At 37.7% G+C, this 18,054-nt stretch overlaps 1 protein-coding gene and 1 pseudogene across 3 annotated transcripts; one reads left to right on the forward strand and one right to left on the reverse strand.

Annotated features, from left to right (window-relative positions):
• Positions 1 to 2,852: 2,852 nt before the first annotated feature.
• On the forward strand, positions 2,853 to 8,950 carry LOC102702139 (disease resistance protein RGA4-like). 3 transcript variants are annotated; one of them, XR_001551494.1, is made up of 3 exons: positions 2,853 to 3,708; positions 5,768 to 7,897; positions 8,609 to 8,950. XR_001551494.1 is itself a non-coding variant. In XM_015842654.1 (2 exons), the coding sequence occupies exons 1-2, from the start codon at positions 2,909 to 2,911 to the stop codon at positions 7,800 to 7,802; spliced, it is 2,835 nt and encodes a 944-aa protein (XP_015698140.1). In that variant the 5' UTR covers positions 2,853 to 2,908; the 3' UTR covers positions 7,803 to 8,369. The 3 variants fall into 3 exon arrangements, 1 of the variants encoding a protein (XP_015698140.1); XR_001551495.1 differs by lacking the exon at positions 8,609 to 8,950 and adding an exon at positions 8,429 to 8,601; XM_015842654.1 differs by lacking the exon at positions 8,609 to 8,950 and having other exon boundaries at positions 5,768 to 8,369.
• Positions 8,951 to 15,108: 6,158 nt separating this feature from the next.
• On the reverse strand, positions 15,109 to 17,628 carry LOC102720837 (annotated as a pseudogene).
• Between the last annotated feature and the right edge of the window lie 426 nt (positions 17,629 to 18,054).

An 18,054-nucleotide genomic window follows, 5' to 3' on the forward strand; every position in this document is an offset into this window, starting at 1 on the left:
TTGGAGTCGAGGAAGGGCGGCGCCTGGAAGTGGCGGACTTGTACGGAACGCGACGGTGGTGTACTTGGCAGTTTTGTGAGAGGAATGCGAGCTTGAGGAATGGAGCAAGTGCGCCGAACGCAGGAGTGCAGGTTGCAAGAGAACTCGAGGGGGAAAGAGAGAACAATGGTGAGAAGTGGCTAAGTTTGGAAAAGGCGAAAGCTTATAACGCGAGCAAACGGGAAGTGGTCGTTAACACAGTGCACTAAAACAGGGGAGCCGTTGATATTGTACCGTTATAGGGAGAGCCGATGGCGGAAATTGGTTACACAAGAGGAAATTTCGGAATAATGAATTATTCCGAAATTGGGAGGCATGTGTTAATGCCAGATTTTGGCAAATAGTCGTTAAAGATTGAAACACGATGAAAGACCGAATCGGATAAGAAGGTGCGAATCGGCTAGAGGCAGGAGACTGGAAGCGGTAGAGTTGCAGCCGATAGATTCTGAATCGGACAAGAGTTGGAGTCCGATTAGGATCAAAGCTTAGAGATAGATTCGGTTTTGATTATGTGTTCGTGTAGATTAATTAGGTTTTATCTTAGATTTCGGTTGGGATTCTTATATCCAATTAGAGTCCGAACCTTGCAAGTTGGTTAGTAACGGATTATTATCCGGTTAGGTTAGTTAATACCCGGGGTTATAAATATAAGTGCTCGGAGTCCTTGTAAAGGATCGAGAGATCAATCCAATTTGGCGCATCGCCTCAAAACCTTCGACTTGTTTGAGCTTTCGGCGTCCTGCTCGTCAAAACCCATCGATCAATTAGAAAAGAACTGTCTCGGTTAGGTCCGATCTCCTGCCTAGTTGATCAGCGGGCTGAGTTCTATTATTGCTTTAAGCTGTTTTGGCTTGAAGTAGCAGTAGTTCTCGATCAAGTCCTTGAGGGTTCTTCTCTTCGATCTGTTGGCATAGTCCCGGTTAACCTGATTCTGTCTCGGTTCGGTCCGATCAATCTGGTTTGCCGGGTTTGTGTTATCAGATTAAGTCACGGGCTCGTGAGGGCTTATTGCTGGGGTTCTAGCCAGCATTATCTTAAGTAATCTATTGATTGGTTCATTAAACTCCTCGGTCTTCATATTTCTATGATTATATCATGCTAGATTGCGTACTGTCTCGGTTAGGTCTAATCTATGTATATTTGGTACGATATGCTAATAGAGATCTGTCCGATCGGCCCAGTTTAATGAGTTGATTGGCAGATTAAGCTAGTTTGCTATCTTATTGATCGTATGCTACAATAATCAGTCGATTCCATGCATAATTGTATCTAGATTTGTACTGTCTCGATTAGGTTCGATCTTCTAGGTCCGATATGAGAATGAATGCTGTCATGTATTATTGTTTTATGCCGATGAATTAGTATAGCATCCCAGTTTATGTTTAATTCTACACTTAGCCTCGTATCGGCTGTCAATTGCGTGTGCGATAAGTACTGAAGTAGTTCGATCGGCTGATTAATCTTAAGACTGTCTCGGTTGGGTCCGATCTTTTAAGATTAATTAGTTGGTGGGTTTATTTAGTGTTTATCCTGCCTCTCACTTAGCCGATTGGGCATATTTATGCTTATTATCATAAAATTCCTGTAAAGCCGATCGTCTAGTCTATCGGCTGGGTTCCTAGGACGGTATCGGCTGTCCGGCCGATAGCGATTTTGGGGTTAACTGTTTTCTGTGTTGTATCTTGTCAGTTACAGGATCAAACTGACTGGCACACCCAGTATTTCTAAGAATTTGGGCCTTGCATTGAAGCTGTCTAAGATTGACTCTTAGGCCTACATGTGTGACTGTTGATCGTCATTTTCAGCGTCAACACACCGAGCCCTCCGCAGAGGCACGGCTTCGGTAAGCCGCGGTAACCGAGTTTAAATTTGAGGAGAATTTAAAAAAATTGAGGAAATTTAATAAAAAAATATATTTGTTGTATAGGTTGATATATAGTGTAGTTTTGTCAAAGAAATGTATTTCTGGCATAATTAAAAATCATAAATGAGAATTTCGGGAAACAAAATTAAGAAATAGCCTATTGCAAATAATATTTCATAGGAAGATGGTTAAGAATATTTTGTTGTTGAGTCATTATTAATTTACACTAGACACTATGGTACATAATGTTAAAATAAAAATATACATCGATGGATATATTGAAAATATGTATGAAAAAAATTATATGTGCATGTTAGTACATACATAATAGTTTTGTTCATAATAGGTATATTTGTGACGCAACAATCAGAATGAAGTTGCTGCTACTTATTATTGGTGTAAATTATTTGGTGAAGGGTGATATGACGGTGTATATTTGTACGTTGCAATATCAAGAATTTAGAAAAAGTTATGTGAAAATTTTCTTGTTCTTCCTATAACATGTCATATTTTTTCTATGTCACAAATATAGTCACAAAATATTTTTCTATTTTTCATATATTTTTTAGAATTTTTAAAGTTTTTTTTTGCATTTGATATCACACCCGCGGTTTTCTCGTGGTAACCGTTGTTTCGGCTAAAAAGCTGCGTGGAAACCACGGTTTCTGCCGTTCTCCTGTGCTGTTCTGGCAAGTCGTTACCATGGTAACCGCGGCAAACCGTACGGTAACCGTGTTTACCGTATGGTTTTGAATTCAAATTTTTTGGTTTCAAATTCTTCTTAATTTTTACGGTTATCATGCGAAATTCGTGCGAGCATGACGCCGGGGTTTGGACGGTAAGTGGAAGCGTGCTCCCCACCCTCGCTCCCGAATGCACCCTAGGAGACTTCAAAAGTCAAGTGGCCATTTGTGTTCCCAAACTAGCCCATAGTAGTCAGCCCCGACGCAGAAGGGGATCGAATAGGAAGCAAGGCAAAGGCAGTCGAGTAGCCAGAAATCGCAGATGGAGGCAGCCCTTTTGAGCGTTTTGCTGAAAAATCTCGCTTCGAGGATGCTCTCGCTGGTAGATCAGAAGTACAATTTGTATAAGGGCTTCGAAGGCGACGCGAAATTCCTGACGATGGAGCTCGCCATGATCCATGGTGCCATTGACGAGGGGCTCTCGGCGGCGGCGACGACGGCGGGGAATCGCGGAAGCAGCGTGCTGCACTTGTCGATTGAAGAGATCCGCGACCTGGCTCGCGACATGGAGGACTGCGTAGATCGCATCGTTTATCACGAGACCCGGGAGCAGCAAGCGTCGCGTATCGCTAGACCTCTGAATTTCGCTAGGCTTCAGCTAGCTAAGGAGATGCAGAGGCTGAGGAAGAGAGCGGAGGAAGCAAAAGAGCGGCGAGAAAGATACACGGTGCCGGTGGTGCTCGGCCAGTCCCCCCCTACAACTCTCGGTGACGGGGAAAGCCCCCAGCAGGCTGAGCTTGTTGGCATCGACGGGCCCCGGGAAGAGCTTTTGGCGCATCTTGGGGAAGCCGGTGGAGAAGGGGAGAAGAAGAAGACGCTGAAGGTGATATCGATCGTTGGGTTCCGCGGATTGGGGAAGACCGCGCTTGCAAGGGAGTTGTACAACAGCGATCTCGGCCAGAGTTTCAGTAAACGGGCCTGGGTTTCTGCGGCGCATAGGAGTCCGATGGAGGTGTTGATGGACATAATCCGACAGGTGTCGAAGACGACGGCATCAGATGCCTCCGCTGTCGACCTACACCAGCTTAATGCAGCTCTGGGTGATCAGCTGACCAACTCGAGGTATCAAGTATTTATCTTGCCGTTCCTGCTTTTTTTTTTTCTTCTTCTTCTTTTCAGATTATGTGAGGTAAGAGAGGGTTTTGGTTTTAAATATCAGAGTTTCTTTTCTTCATTTCTTGTGTTCTTCTAGAAACCACATTATTGTAGGTATACGTAATATACTACTCCTCCGACCCTAAATATTTGACGCCGTTGACTTTTTTATACACGTTCGACTATTTATTTTATTTAAAAAATTTATATAATTATTAATTATTTTTATATCATTTCATTTATTGTCAAATATATACCTTTATGCATATATATAGCTTTACATATAAAAAATTTGAATAAGACGAATAGTTAAACGTGTATAAAAAAGTCAACGGCGTCAATCTATATTTAGGGACTGAAGGAGTATTTGCCTTGGACACACAAGCACATAGTATTGTGACTATCGTCACCTTCACCATCTTTCAAAATATGTTTTGGCCGCTTTATTCTAACCAGTGTTGTGGAAAACGGCCGACTCGGCCGTTTAGTCGGCCGTTTAATCGGTGACGATAGTAAAACCGTCCCGTATCGATGATACGGTCGTCATTTTACGTTTATGAACGTTAAATTTCTGTATTTAGCGATTAATATCCGTTTTTCAGTTTAATCGTCCGCATAATCCGTATAAATAGAAAAATCTACCGCCTCAGTAGCTAACCTATCTAGACTATACATTTTATTTTGGTATGTTTGACATTTCTATCATTGGCAACTAATTATACTTATATTTGTGCCTATGTTTACTACCATTTATATTTTATTATATTTTTTACAATTTATAATAAAAATAAACTAAAAATATTACTATTTGGAATGAAATTCTAGCCTTTACACGACATGATTATTTTTATGATGGCTCAAATTAATAATGGTATAAATACATCTATTTTATATGATCTTAGATATTTAAATATCCCCAAAAGAAAGAGTAATACTAATGTATACATATATTAATATAAACGTTATATTTCCGTATAATTCCGATTAATCGTCCGTATAACGATTAATCATTTGACGGCACCCTCTCCGTCCGACATCCGTATTCCGTTTTCCACAACACTGATTCTAACCAACACGGAGTCACCTAAACCTTCGTCTTTCCTCTTTTGCTTATGTTTATAAGCCAAAATATAAATTTTTTACTTTTGATTTGGAGTTGATTTGGGACCTTTTCATCATAGTTTATTTTTCAACTTTTCCTTTTAAATCATTAAGAACACGTATATATACATACATATAAATTTTATTCACAAATTATCCTTCATTTGTAAATATATTGTTTCGTTTTTTCTTTAAATATTTACTGATGGAGGTGTTACGAAGTCGTTAACCACCTCGACCTAGATCAAGATAGGTTTTAAAGATCAAAACCGACTAATGAAGCCGGTTCCAGTAAATTGGGAAAGGCTCACCTTGTAATCGAAACAGGAAGTTCATGGGACAAACCTACAAAGGGATAAACACCCTCCTAGTGGGCGGCATGGAAGGTTTTCATGATAAACCTACAGAGGTATTCACACTCCCGCAGTGAAGACGGACAACTTACAAAGCAAACCAATGAAGACGGACAAAATAGGTCTAAAACTAGGGCATAGGGCAAAAAGTAGAGGTAAATTGAAAAGAATGATTCAATTGGTTAATTGGATTGATTGTTGTTTTTTCTCTAGATTATTCTCAGCTTTTTCCTTGGTTTTTACCCACACGCTTTCTAAACTGCTAAATGGTGTATTTTTAGCAAAAAGTTTCCATATGAAAGTTTATCATCTCACCTTTCTGAAGTAGATTTTTCAACTTTGTATTAAATTTCATCGTTTACACTATTAAATCTATAAAAAATCAGATAATCTTTCATTTTGGGGCCTAGGGATTGGACCATTACAGTACAGTGAGAACAGAGGCTGTGCTTGCTTGCGGCATTGTTGTTATTTATTCATCGATTTCTACTAATGTCTGTTCCCTATCGTTTCAGTAAACGGAATGGATTTCTACTAATGTCTGTCCCCTTTTTCTTGTTTCCCTATATTAGGTATTTCATTGTGATAGATGACATGCAAAGAGATTTATGGAGTACTATAGGATCTGCCTTCCCCAAGGATGGATTCAGCAGCAGAATAGTGGTGACCACAACAATGCAATCAGTAGCTAAAGCCTGCCGTTCAGCCAACAGCTATGTATATAAAATTAGAAGGCTAGATAAGAGACAATCAAAAACATTGTTCTTGAACAATGCTTGTCCGGAGGAATATTCAGATTACCCCCAGCCTGATTCAGCACAGATCTTGAAGAAATGTGATGGTCAAGCTCTTGCCCTCGTTACAGTAGGCAAATTTGTCTTGGAAAATATGGAGTGGCCAACAGGAGCCAACTGTAACAATGCTCATAACTATCTACGCCATCATCTGGAGAACAAGAGCGAGAACTGTGAAGATGCCTTACAAAGGATGCGACAGGTGCTGATTCATCACTACTCTATGCTGTCTGACCATGCTCTCAGAGCCTGTTTTCTATATGTTGGCATGTTTCCCAGTGGTTATCCAATCAGGAGGAAAAGACTTCTGAGGCGATGGTCAGCTGAAGGATTTGTAGAAGCGCTACCTTCAGGTTCTACTCCGGATCCAGCAGCTGAAAATTTCAATAACCTCATCGACAGAAATATCATTCAACCCATTGCCTTAAGCAGCAACGAGGAGGTGAAGACATGTCAAACTTATGGCATGATGCGCGAGTTCATTTTGCTCCGGTCTATTTCTCAGGATTTCATTTCTTTCTGTGATGATGGGAAGCTCCAATACCAACATGTCCGTCGCCTTTGTCTCCAAAACAATACTGCTGTAGATGGCGGCAGTCTCGACATTGATTTATCTCTTGTCCGATCTCTGGTAGTATTTGGAAAGGCAGGTAAAACTATTTTGAATTTCAAGAAGTATCGGCTGCTTCGAGTCTTAGATCTTGAAGAATGCACTGACTTGGATGATAATCATCTCGGTCACGTGTGCAAACTTTTTCTTCTAAGATACTTGAGCCTTGGGGGCAAAGTCACCACACTTCCAGAAGAGATAACTAAACTGAAACTTTTGGAGACACTTGATCTTAAGAAAACTGGGGTGAATATCCTGTCAACAGAAGTTATCAAGCTACCTCATTTAACTAATCTGCTTGGAAAGTTTAAGCTTCTGAATAAAGCCAAGAGAATTAATGAACTGCAGAAGTTTCTGTCATCTGTGAACTGTAGATTGCAGACACTAACAGGATTTATAACGGACGGAAGTGAAGGATTTCCAGAACTTATGGGCCACATGAAGCAACTGAGAAAGGTGAAAGTATGGTGTACTGAGCTATCATCGAGTAGTTCTGGGTTTACTAATCTTCAAAATGCAATTCAAAACTTTATACATGACGAAAACAGTGCGTCCAATGATCCCCGTTCTTTATCGCTTAACTTTGATAATTGCCCTGAAGACTTCCTGTACAAGTTAAAAGCCCAATGCTACCTTAGATCGTTGAAACTACATGGTAAATTACTTAAATTGCCTCAGTTTGTGGTACAATTGCGTGGCCTGCAGGAGCTGTGCATTTCGTCATCACCTAAATTGTCGGCGGGTCTTCTTTCAGCTTTGAGTAACCTGAGGAAATTGAAGTATCTTAAGCTGATTGCAGACGAACTTGATAAGTTCATTATTAAGGATAATGGATTGCCAAGCCTGCTAAGCCTGTGTTTTGTGCTAATCCGTCCGACATTCCCGGTAATGAAAGAAAATGCTTTGCGGTTTCTCAAATCACTCCATCTCCTCTGTGAAAATCTAGATGGGCTTTCAGGCATCAACATTAATGGTCTCAAACGCCTCGAGGAAGTCATTCTTCATGCAAATGTGAAGGAAACGACACAAGTTGCATGGGAAAGTGCAGCTATGGAACACCCCAATAGGCCAAAAGTTTTGGTGCTCGAAAAGGTTGATCTAACAGATGGTGGTCACGAAGAAGATGAATCTACTGTTGCATTACAAGGACAGGAATTAGGAAACGGAGCACAGATTGACGAACTGAACAATGCTACCAAGTAATATGTCACTTGCCATGGTTTCCCCTTCTTTTACTGAGCCGTGCAATGCTGGAAACGGCGTGGTGGTGGAGCCTTCTTGTGTTTGATGAAAATATGGTCAGTTTCAGCAAATAATTCTCTTCTCTGTTCAATTTGGAATGAAATTCAACTAAGATGCCTATGGAACAACTTTGCAAAAGGAAAAAAAATCTACTTGATTGCAGTTGTACAGCATTTCCTGTATATTACAAGTTTAGGTAAATTAAAGATAAAGTCAGAAAATTTTAGACAAAAGTACAAGAGCTCCGGTATGGTGCTATCAATAGAAATGAATAGTAGCCACTGATGTATTTTATTAGAGGGTTCAGATCTAGGTCAAAATAACATAGGACGGAGGGGGTAAAATTGAATATTTCCCTATGCGAAAAAATATGTTGTATATGATGTAATGAATAGATAAAAACATTTTATGAAAAATTGATAAAATTCTAAAGATCAATATTACCTTAAATCACCGAGTTAGTAAAGTACTAGTATACACAGTGTCATGTTAGATGGAATACCATTTCTTTGATTTATATGTGTTGTGTACTTCTTGTTTCATGGTGAGATTAATAATAAAATTACTTGCAAAAATTCCATGTGCAGTTACGTCGACAACATTGCTAAAAAATATTAAATAACTTGCTACAAAGATGCAGAACATCGAAGACAAAACGAAATTGCAGCAAGTTAGAGTACATTGCTGCGGGGCTCCTTAGTTATTATATGCCTTAATTGGCTGCAAAATCTCTTTCTTGTGTTATGATGACCATGTTGATTTTGCAGTACATAGGAAGAAATCGTTTGTGGATTGTCGTTGTTCTGAGCGGAGTTGCTGGGCTGGCAATTGGTATACTTCTGCTCGGCTCATTTTCCATATTGAGAGACAGCAAAGTTGAGTTGTATAAATGTATTGACGTTTTGTTGCAAGATTTGCCTACCTTCGTTTCAAATCAATGGACGTCTTTGTCTGGTTAAAATAAAGTTTATCATGTTGTATTTTATCGTGGAGTTCTTTCCACGTAATGTAAAACAACGTTAGTGCTTTCAATTGTTGCACCATGTTTAGAGACAAAGTCATTATATATACGTTGTATATGTTGGGAATAGTCTTACATTGGAAGTTTAGAGGGAGTGACACCAACTTAAAAAGGGGAGGAGTCCCTCACCTTACGGGCTAACTTTTGGGGTGTAGAAAGGTTTCCTCCCGGTTGGGCCGGTGTCTCTCGGTTTTAGGCCAACAAGTAATATCAGAGCTGGGCCACAATCTAGTGCCGTGCACATTTAGGAGTGTGCCGTGCACATTTAGGAGTGATTGTTGGGATCTAGTGCCGTAGGAGTGATTGTTCTCTCTAGTGTCGTGCACACTTGGGTAGTGTAAGCCTGAAGGTCCACTTGGCCGGCGTCTCTTAGTTTTGGGCTAACAAGTGGTATCAGAGTTGGGCCCATAATCTCCCTAGTGTCGTGCACACTTGGGTGGTGTAAGTCTGAAGCCCAGTGGACCGCGGGTGTAAGGCCCGTATGTGCCTATGTGTTGGGCCAGTTAGTGGGCCAGTTAGTGAAAGGAACATCAATGTGTGATAGAGGAGATTATTGGGAATAGTCCCATATTGAAAGTTTAGGTGGAGTGGGACCCCCTCACCTCTTGGGCTAGCTTTTGAGACCGATTGGACCGGCGTCTCCCGCATTTGTATGTAGACAAAATTCGGTACCATGCTGCGGTGCAGCTAGATGCTGGTCTGTAGTATATACTGATTTGTCAGTTATGTTTTTCTTTATCTTAGTATTTATAAAACCATCCTCTGCCAGACCTCAGTAATGTTACACATCTGATCTAATTTAATCATAATTTAATTTTCTTTCTTAAAAAATCAACATTTATAAATCACTAGGTAAAACAATTGAGATGATGTCATAAAAAACTTAGTGATAATTGAGATAATGCGCACACCTTCATGAGATGAGGGATATTGGCACCATAGATAAATGATTTAAAATCAAGAAATAGTTTAGGGGGTGTGGCTTAATGGGAGAAGAGATATTTAACATCGACTAGTATTATACTCGTACTAACGCTAGAACTCAATTTAGTAATACAAATAAGCTATTTTAAACACTTTCAAATGCAATTATGTAATAAAAAATTCAAAGTTGTTTGTCTCTTAAACATTTGTTAATCAAATTATTTAAACAAACTCTAACAAAATAGTACTAAATAATAGTGGCTATTATAAATTTGCATAATTAATTATAGGCTGAAGCACATTGAAATTCTGAGTTTTCAGATTTGGATGGTAATTTAGAATTTGCAAGGCCAAGTTTATCTACTAATTTCAGAAAAATTACAAAAATAGATTGATACACTAATTTCAAAATCACTACACGATCAAATTCACACGCTGCAAGGGTAATTTTGATTAAATAATTTATACACATTATCTAATATCAACGCAAAATTTAAACTATGCAAATCTAAATTTAATGAAAACTACTTTATACAAACATGGGTTGCATCACATATAACTTTTCGTCTTCTTATAATAAATAAAAATTTATTGACATTTGTATATATCAAACAATCAATCAATTGTGCAACTCTTAAATAATATGTAATTTAAAGTAAATTTTTTTCGTGAGTTTAAAAATAAATTTTGTTATGTCTTCTTATATTACTAAAAAGATATTTAAATCAAATATTAAGTGATCATATAACACCTAGCATATATTAGTTCTTTTCAGTTAAAAAATATGAAATAGTTTAGAACGAAGTGAAATTACTAATGATGTTTTGATTGGTTATATTTCACGTTCGTTTTTATTAGGAGGTACACGTATCCTTTAAAAATTAAAAAGTTATCTTCAGTGATACAACATTTGATAGCTCAAGGAATTTACTTATTTCACATAAAAATGTTAGCAACAAAATATTTCTAAAACCCCAAATACTTATTCATATTTACCAGAGATTTATCTCTTATGTTACTGTCAGTGATTTGGCTATTTGGACATCCGACAATAGTGGCCTAAGGCCTTGATCGATCTTATAGTTAGCACAAATGTCACATAGTATTGAACACAAACTTTATTGCTTTGGCATCGTTGCTGGTGTCCTAAGGGTGTTCCGTGCATTTGGCTTGTGCTACTGCGCATGTCACGCCCATGTTGTGATTCAGCTTTGGTTCTAAATATATACAACACGTATACATATTTATACAAACTTTATAATTAAAAAGTATATATTTATCTTTATATAAAGTATCTAATATATAGAAAATGTTTGACTTGTTCTAATTGAAAATATAATTTCTAATATATGAAAACTCTATAATTGGTAAGATAAATTTAATTTAGAAAATCTTTAATATATAGAAAGTCTGCGCAAGTAGAGGTGGAGTCCGTTATAGTTTTCTGATCTCACGAAGATGATTTTAGTCATTGGATTTGAAGAATAATAAATGAAAAATAAGTAAAATCAATTGCTACATTGTACGATATAGGAATAGGATAGACTATACTTACTGTGGAGCAATTCTATAAATATTTATAGGATAAGGTGAGAAATAAGCACATAGCACAACGACCAAAAGTTAGCGTAACTTGCGAGGAGGTCATCCGACAGAAACGGCTGAGCACACGGAGTTGACAAGCTGAATGAAACAGTGACTTGTGCTCAAAAATTGTTCGGAAGCTTTACCGCATGGATGGATGACCGGGAGGCTTAAATCCTAATCATATTGATAATTGCATGGACGCATGATAGCATCGACAACACTGGCCCTACTATCATGTTTCACTTAATTTCCACCACATATATCTCAAAACACAGATATGAAAATATTGGCAGCAATATTTTGCAAATGAGGTTTCATAAAAATGGGCGTGTTCTTACATCTATAAGTGCGTAGTAAATGAAATTATACATAATGTCACGGGCATTTTACGGTATCCCTTACTTAGAGACGTAATAGTGGTATCTGTCACCGTTGATTTTAACGGGTATTTTCGTTATTTGCTTAAATAAAGAGGGGGACAAATTAGTCTTCTTGTTTTATTTATTGAGTGGGCCGAGATTTGCAACGAGAATTCAAACATAGATAGATTATAATTCGATGAAAAAAATAAAGAATTAGGAATCAAGAATGATCACGTGATGTTTTTTGAAAAAAAAATAGATAAAGAGATTATAACAGAATATTTATACGGACGCATGCAAGGCAAAGGCCCGCGAACACGTATCCGTACACATGTGTATCTTTGGAAATCGTATACGGTAGAAAATATATATACGTGCAGAGATTGTTTTCGTTGCCGCCGTCACCGATAAAACGGCCTAGAATTTAACTAAACTCACGCTCAGTTTAAAAATAAAATCGGTTTCCTAGCCCAGTGGTGAAGAGGGGGTTGTACTACCTTGATTTTTCAAGTTCGATCCATATGATTTTGCAACTTTTTTTTGCTGCGGACTGAGCATCGATGTATTGTAAATTTTAACACCATAATTTGGTGATCTAAATAAATTCTAAAATAAATCATTATTATTGTAATTTTAGGGTAGACTATTTCAATTGTTATATGAAGTTGATGAGCAAAAAAATTTCCACATATAAATATTTTATTACATAGTTTTATGAATAACTATGCATAAAGTTTATGGCTATAAATATTTTATCTGTATGCAAAATTTATGAATATTTATTTAAAAAAATAATGAATGGAAATATTATGTTTATGAATAGAAATATTTTATTTATTAGAAAGTTTACCAATGATTTTTTTGCAAATATACAATTCCAAGTAGAAGGTTAAAAATTTATTTTCACTTTAAAGAAAACTTAATATAACAAAAATTATTGAGATGGTTTTGATATCAATAAGGGGAAATGTTTTTTTTATTTATTGGGGCATGTTAACAATTGAATAGAGTATCACACAAATAAAAATGAAACAATGTGTAGAACAAGTTCGGTTTATGGAGAGTGTGCGTGTGTATATATATATATATATATACACACTATTATAATAGTGTATATGCATGACACTTCAAGTACAACAAGTCACTTGCATTCAACATATCACTAGTGATTGTTCAGCTCCGCGGAAGCTTCTGAGAGCAAGTATAATAGTAGAGTATAAGTTGGCTATAAGATGATTTGGAGAAAAGAGGTAATGAAAAAGAAGTGGGGTTGTCTCTCATGCAAGAGCCATCTTTACACTAACTTTAAAAAAATGCATTAAATGCAAAGGTAAGAGAAAGAGATAAAGAGATAAAAATTATAGCCAACTTTATAGCCGATCTATTATATGTGTATGTGTTGACTATAATATAAGCTTATAGCTAGTAAGTTGGCTTTACTATTAAACTTGCTTTGATAGAATAAATTGTCTGAATTTAAGTTTTCACTAGGATCTAAATTTATTTTCTACAAAATCTAAATTTAAGTTTTTTAATGTTATTTAGACAATCTCAAAGTTTTTATGTTTTTCCTCTACACACAATATTTTAATTCGATTCCATAAAATAAAGAAAATAAAAGACCCATGATTTATTTTTAAAGATTATTTTTATTTAGACAATCAAAATTAACTTGACCCAGTGCGAAGCACAAAGATTTTTTCTAGTGTGTGTATAGCGTGCCCGCGTATTAGACCGCACCCCTTGGATACAACCCTACGAGAGATGGCTAATTAGATGTACAACCTCTGTCCCAGAATTAATCAAATTTTCAGTTTTTTAGATACAATATTTGAATATTGCTCTTATTTATTATTTTATGATTATTATTTTATTGTTAATAGAGGATTAAAAATGAATAATAATTTATGTGTGGATAATTATTTTTATAAATTTAATAAATAAAATGGATACTCAAATGCTCGACACAGAAACAAACAATGCTCTTATTTTGGTATGGATTAGTATATTATTACAGAACAAGAACTACATATCATTTTGTTCTATGGTATCAACACAAGGAAAGAATGAAATAATAAACAATGCAAAGAGGAATATGTTATGACGTAAAGTTTTTAAAATAAAGAAATGAGGAAACTGTAATAAAAGGAAAATGGTAATAGAAGGAAATGAGAACAGGAAAAAAAAATCGTCCGGAAGCATGGCAAAGGCCCATGGCTGACGACCACGTATTTGTACGCACGAGCGACGCTGCCGCCACAAATTATTCAGCCGCACATCACGCGCCCCCTGTCACCCGAATACGTTGGATACTCTTCTAATCATTTGCCGAAGAGGAGGTTAACTACGTGACTCAGACACTCAAATTACAATAATGCCATAATTATTGTTACCCATATTGCCATTCTACTACACTACTACATAATCTAATAACCACACCATTAACATATCTAAGCCATTAAATTAGCCATAAGGCCACCTCTAACAATAAAGATAACATTATGAAAGATAACTTTTTCAATAGTCTAGCTTTTAGCAAATAACTCTTAGTACAAATGGCCGTACAAGTCATTTTCACTTGATATTGAAATGTGTGCAAGAGACTATCTCTTGATTAAGAGATATTCTCTCTATTCCATAATATAAGATAGAACCACTTTTTTCTTTCTCTCATAATATAAGACGTGCATGCAAGTATGCATTAACTAGCATATTTTTTATCATCAAAACATCCAATCACATTACATGCATGCATACATACACTTATGTAATCTAAATAAGAAGGTAGTCATAACTCTTTCTTAGTCTTTGGGTTAATGGTGGTTGTGTCTTATATTATGGAATGAAGGGAGTAGCTTTTATCTCTCTTCTATTAAAAAATTAAAAGTATACCTTACTGATAGCTTATAGACACCTATTGAATGTGGCCTAAGACTAATCTCAATGAGAGTTTCATGGGCAATAAATAAGGTGTCATGTAGACATTTTTGATGATGTGACAACGTATTAATGAAGAGAGAGATAAAATGAGTTTCATGGAGATAAAACCTTGTATACACTGTTACCTAGACAGTTTTGTGTCTTGCATGTAACCTAGGAAGCAACAGTAGATGAAACTATGCATTGAGAGAGGGGTGTTTTATCCTAGTTTTAAACTTTTTAGATGACATGTCACTCTAGATAATCATGTCAAAAAACTTACGATGAGAATAGTCTAATAGACGGTTCACATACATCGCAGGTACCTTAAAAAATTCCAATGTCACAAGGGCAATATGAGGACAAAACAACTAGGAATAATAACCAACTCATCGAAATCACCACCCGAGCTGCAAGCAGAGCAATACAAAAATTCTACTGCAAACGGCACCACTCAGCCAGAGACACGAACCTCTGGAACATGAGGCATCTTCTGAATCATTCCGTTATTGTACCATACAGTGTTGAAGTCCTCCTGTAGGTCCAGAAGCCAGAGCTTCTTCAGGGTGCGAAGGGATTCAATGCCTTCAGGAACCGTATCCAGCTTCCTGAGTGACTCAACATACAGAGCTTCAATGGATGGAAGTGCACCATCCATTATATATTTAGCTGGTTCACATTAGGCATGTGCTTTAAGACAAGTGTCTTCAGGCGGGGGAAAGAATGTGCAGAAAGAACCAAAATATTTGCGTTATGCATGTTGTTCAGTCTCAAAAAAGTGAGGTTCGGCAAGTGTGAAGCAAGCATCCCCAGTGGATCTTCCCCAAGATGACACCAACTTAGAGCCAGATATTTCAGGTTTGTTTCATTCCCACGAAATATTGGGCAATCGAGTGTACCCTTAGCCCATTGCCCTCTAATAACCATTCTGCTGAGTTCTGTTGATCTTGGCCTGAGATTCTTGAAGCAAAGTTCCTCATTCTTATCCCTTGCAGAAAGAAGCAAGCTGGAAAGAAATGGCATGCTTGACAATGATGCAAAAAGATTTGCACAATCAGCCGAACTTATGTTGTCAACCCATACACTTCTCAGTTGCATCACTTTCTTCAGCTGCTCAGTTTCCAGAGATTGCAGTTCATGCAAGTTAGAAAGTTCTTTGGGTGCTTGCATTCCAATAAAGTACCGGAAATCTGACTGTTTCTCATCAGCATATCTATCAGCTAAAAGGTGTCGTAGGTTATTGACCTTAGCAATTTCTTCTGGTAGCTTCTCTATTTTGGTTTGCTTAATGTTCAGAGTGTGCAGGTTGGATAGCTTTCCAATAGACTCTGGTAGCGACTTGACCTTGGTGCGTCGTAAGCCAATGTAACGTAGATTAAACATATTCCCTATACCCTATAGAAGCTGGCACTTCAGTAATCTCTGAGTCTTGTAGCTCGAGAACTGTAAGGTAACTGGATCCAGACATAATCGACGATAGCATCTCAGGGGACAATGAAATTGTTGAAAGTGAGATCAGTGTTCGAAAGACGCTTAAATTTAACTATTGATATAGTATGATCGCTCCATCCACATGTTGATAAGCGACGAACTTCCTTATCCATAAGCAGCATTGTGCCAACATTATTTGCTGAACCAAACCTCTCCTCTTTAGCAATAGAAAGAGCTAGTACACGTACAATGTCATGCATCTTACAGGTGCTTACCCTGCCAACCTCATCATTTTCCACAACTTCTACCATATTCCGGTGGATCAGTTCCATGAGGTTTCCCTCAGCGACATCCTCAGGTGTGTTCTTTTCCTTACTTAGAACAAAGCCTTCTGCAACCCACAACCTCACAAGGCTCTCCCATGTCATTTTGTAGTCTTCAGGAAACAAGCTACAGTACAGGAAGCAGTTTCTGAGGTCTCCTAATAGGTCATGGTAGCTCAAATTTAGAATTGCACGGACATGATCACTATTTGCCAACTCAGTCTGGAGCTGCTTATAAATTTTATCCCAAACAAATTCTGCTACTGGTCTCGAAGACAAAAGGCTTCCAATTGTTACGAATGCTAGTGGTAGGCCATGACATCTATCCACAATAGAGTTAGCAGCTTGCTTCATGATGTGTCTGACAATATTAGATGGAAGCTCACAAACAGGGGCACCTATAGCTCAAAAAGCGCTTATGAAGTGCAATTCGTGGGGTCATACAACCCAACCTGTTTTGGCAAACTTTGGAAGGCAGATTGTGAACCAAAACAACGCTAACTAGGTTGGCTAATTCTCCACCAAAAAACCCTAACGGCGAAGAATCTCCTTCGAAGACACTGGCCATGCAATTGGATATGCAGCCTATGTGGTGAGGCATTCGAGGATACCACCCATCTTTTCAAAGAATGTGCTTTAACAAGAGAAACCTGAAATCAACTATGCCTCTGGAGAAATCACAACAGTCATGTTGCCAAACAACAAGAATTTAAGGGATTGGTGGACATCATTGTGCGAAATCAAGCCAAAATCACTACAAAAGAACGTAGTAGGATCTCTGATCTCAACTTGGTGGAACATCTGGCTCGAGAGAAACGGCAGAGTATTCAATAGCCAGCAAAATATAACCCTTCAAGTAGCACACAAAATAAAAGTAGAGGCAGACTTTAGATGATTAGCTTTCCAGCCGCCTTGATCGTGAGCTACCCCATCTAGCTATTCTCCTTCCGTGTCTCTTCTCTCTTTTTGTTTAAACAATTTTTATTGCTTCTAATATATTCCGGTAGTCTTCTGCCGTCGTTTTTAAAAAAAACAATAGAGTTAGCAACCTTCTCTAGCTCCTTGGAGCATGTGTGGCCCTTCTTGTTATAAAAAGCCCTTCTACAGAAGAGATCAAATGCGTCGGATCCATTCAAAGGCTGGAGCTTGAGGCGACGTGCTGAGGTAGCAAGGGCTGCAACATCGTTCTCTCGTGTTGTGATGATGACTCTATCAAACATCAGAGGTTCAGAAGCGTTCAACTCTCTCGGGCCGCACCTTTGTTGATCTTATATTAGCGATAATAACCATCGCTGTGGGTTACAAGGATTTGCGTTGGTGGCTGGATAGATATGGTCCTATTCTGTTACAATAAACTTTATCTAGCGTTAACTACTCATATCTATCCAGCTAACCAAGCCGTGTATACACACGCAAGCGTATTACATGTTTAACACATTCCCTCAATCATAACTTTCCTAAGTTAAGATTGTACTTAAAATTTTCTAACTGTCGAACTGGCAAAGCCTTTGTAAAGCCATCTGCAACTTGATCTCCTGTAGGCACAAACTCAATCTCCAATAATTTTCTTGAAACTCTTTCTCGAACAAAATGATAATCAACCTCTATATGTTTAGTTCTAGCATGAAAAACTGGATTAGCCGAAA

This window comes from Oryza brachyantha, chromosome 11 (assembly GCF_000231095.2).
Source record: "Oryza brachyantha chromosome 11, ObraRS2, whole genome shotgun sequence".
In the NCBI taxonomy this organism is placed as follows: Eukaryota; Viridiplantae; Streptophyta; class Magnoliopsida; order Poales; family Poaceae; genus Oryza; species Oryza brachyantha.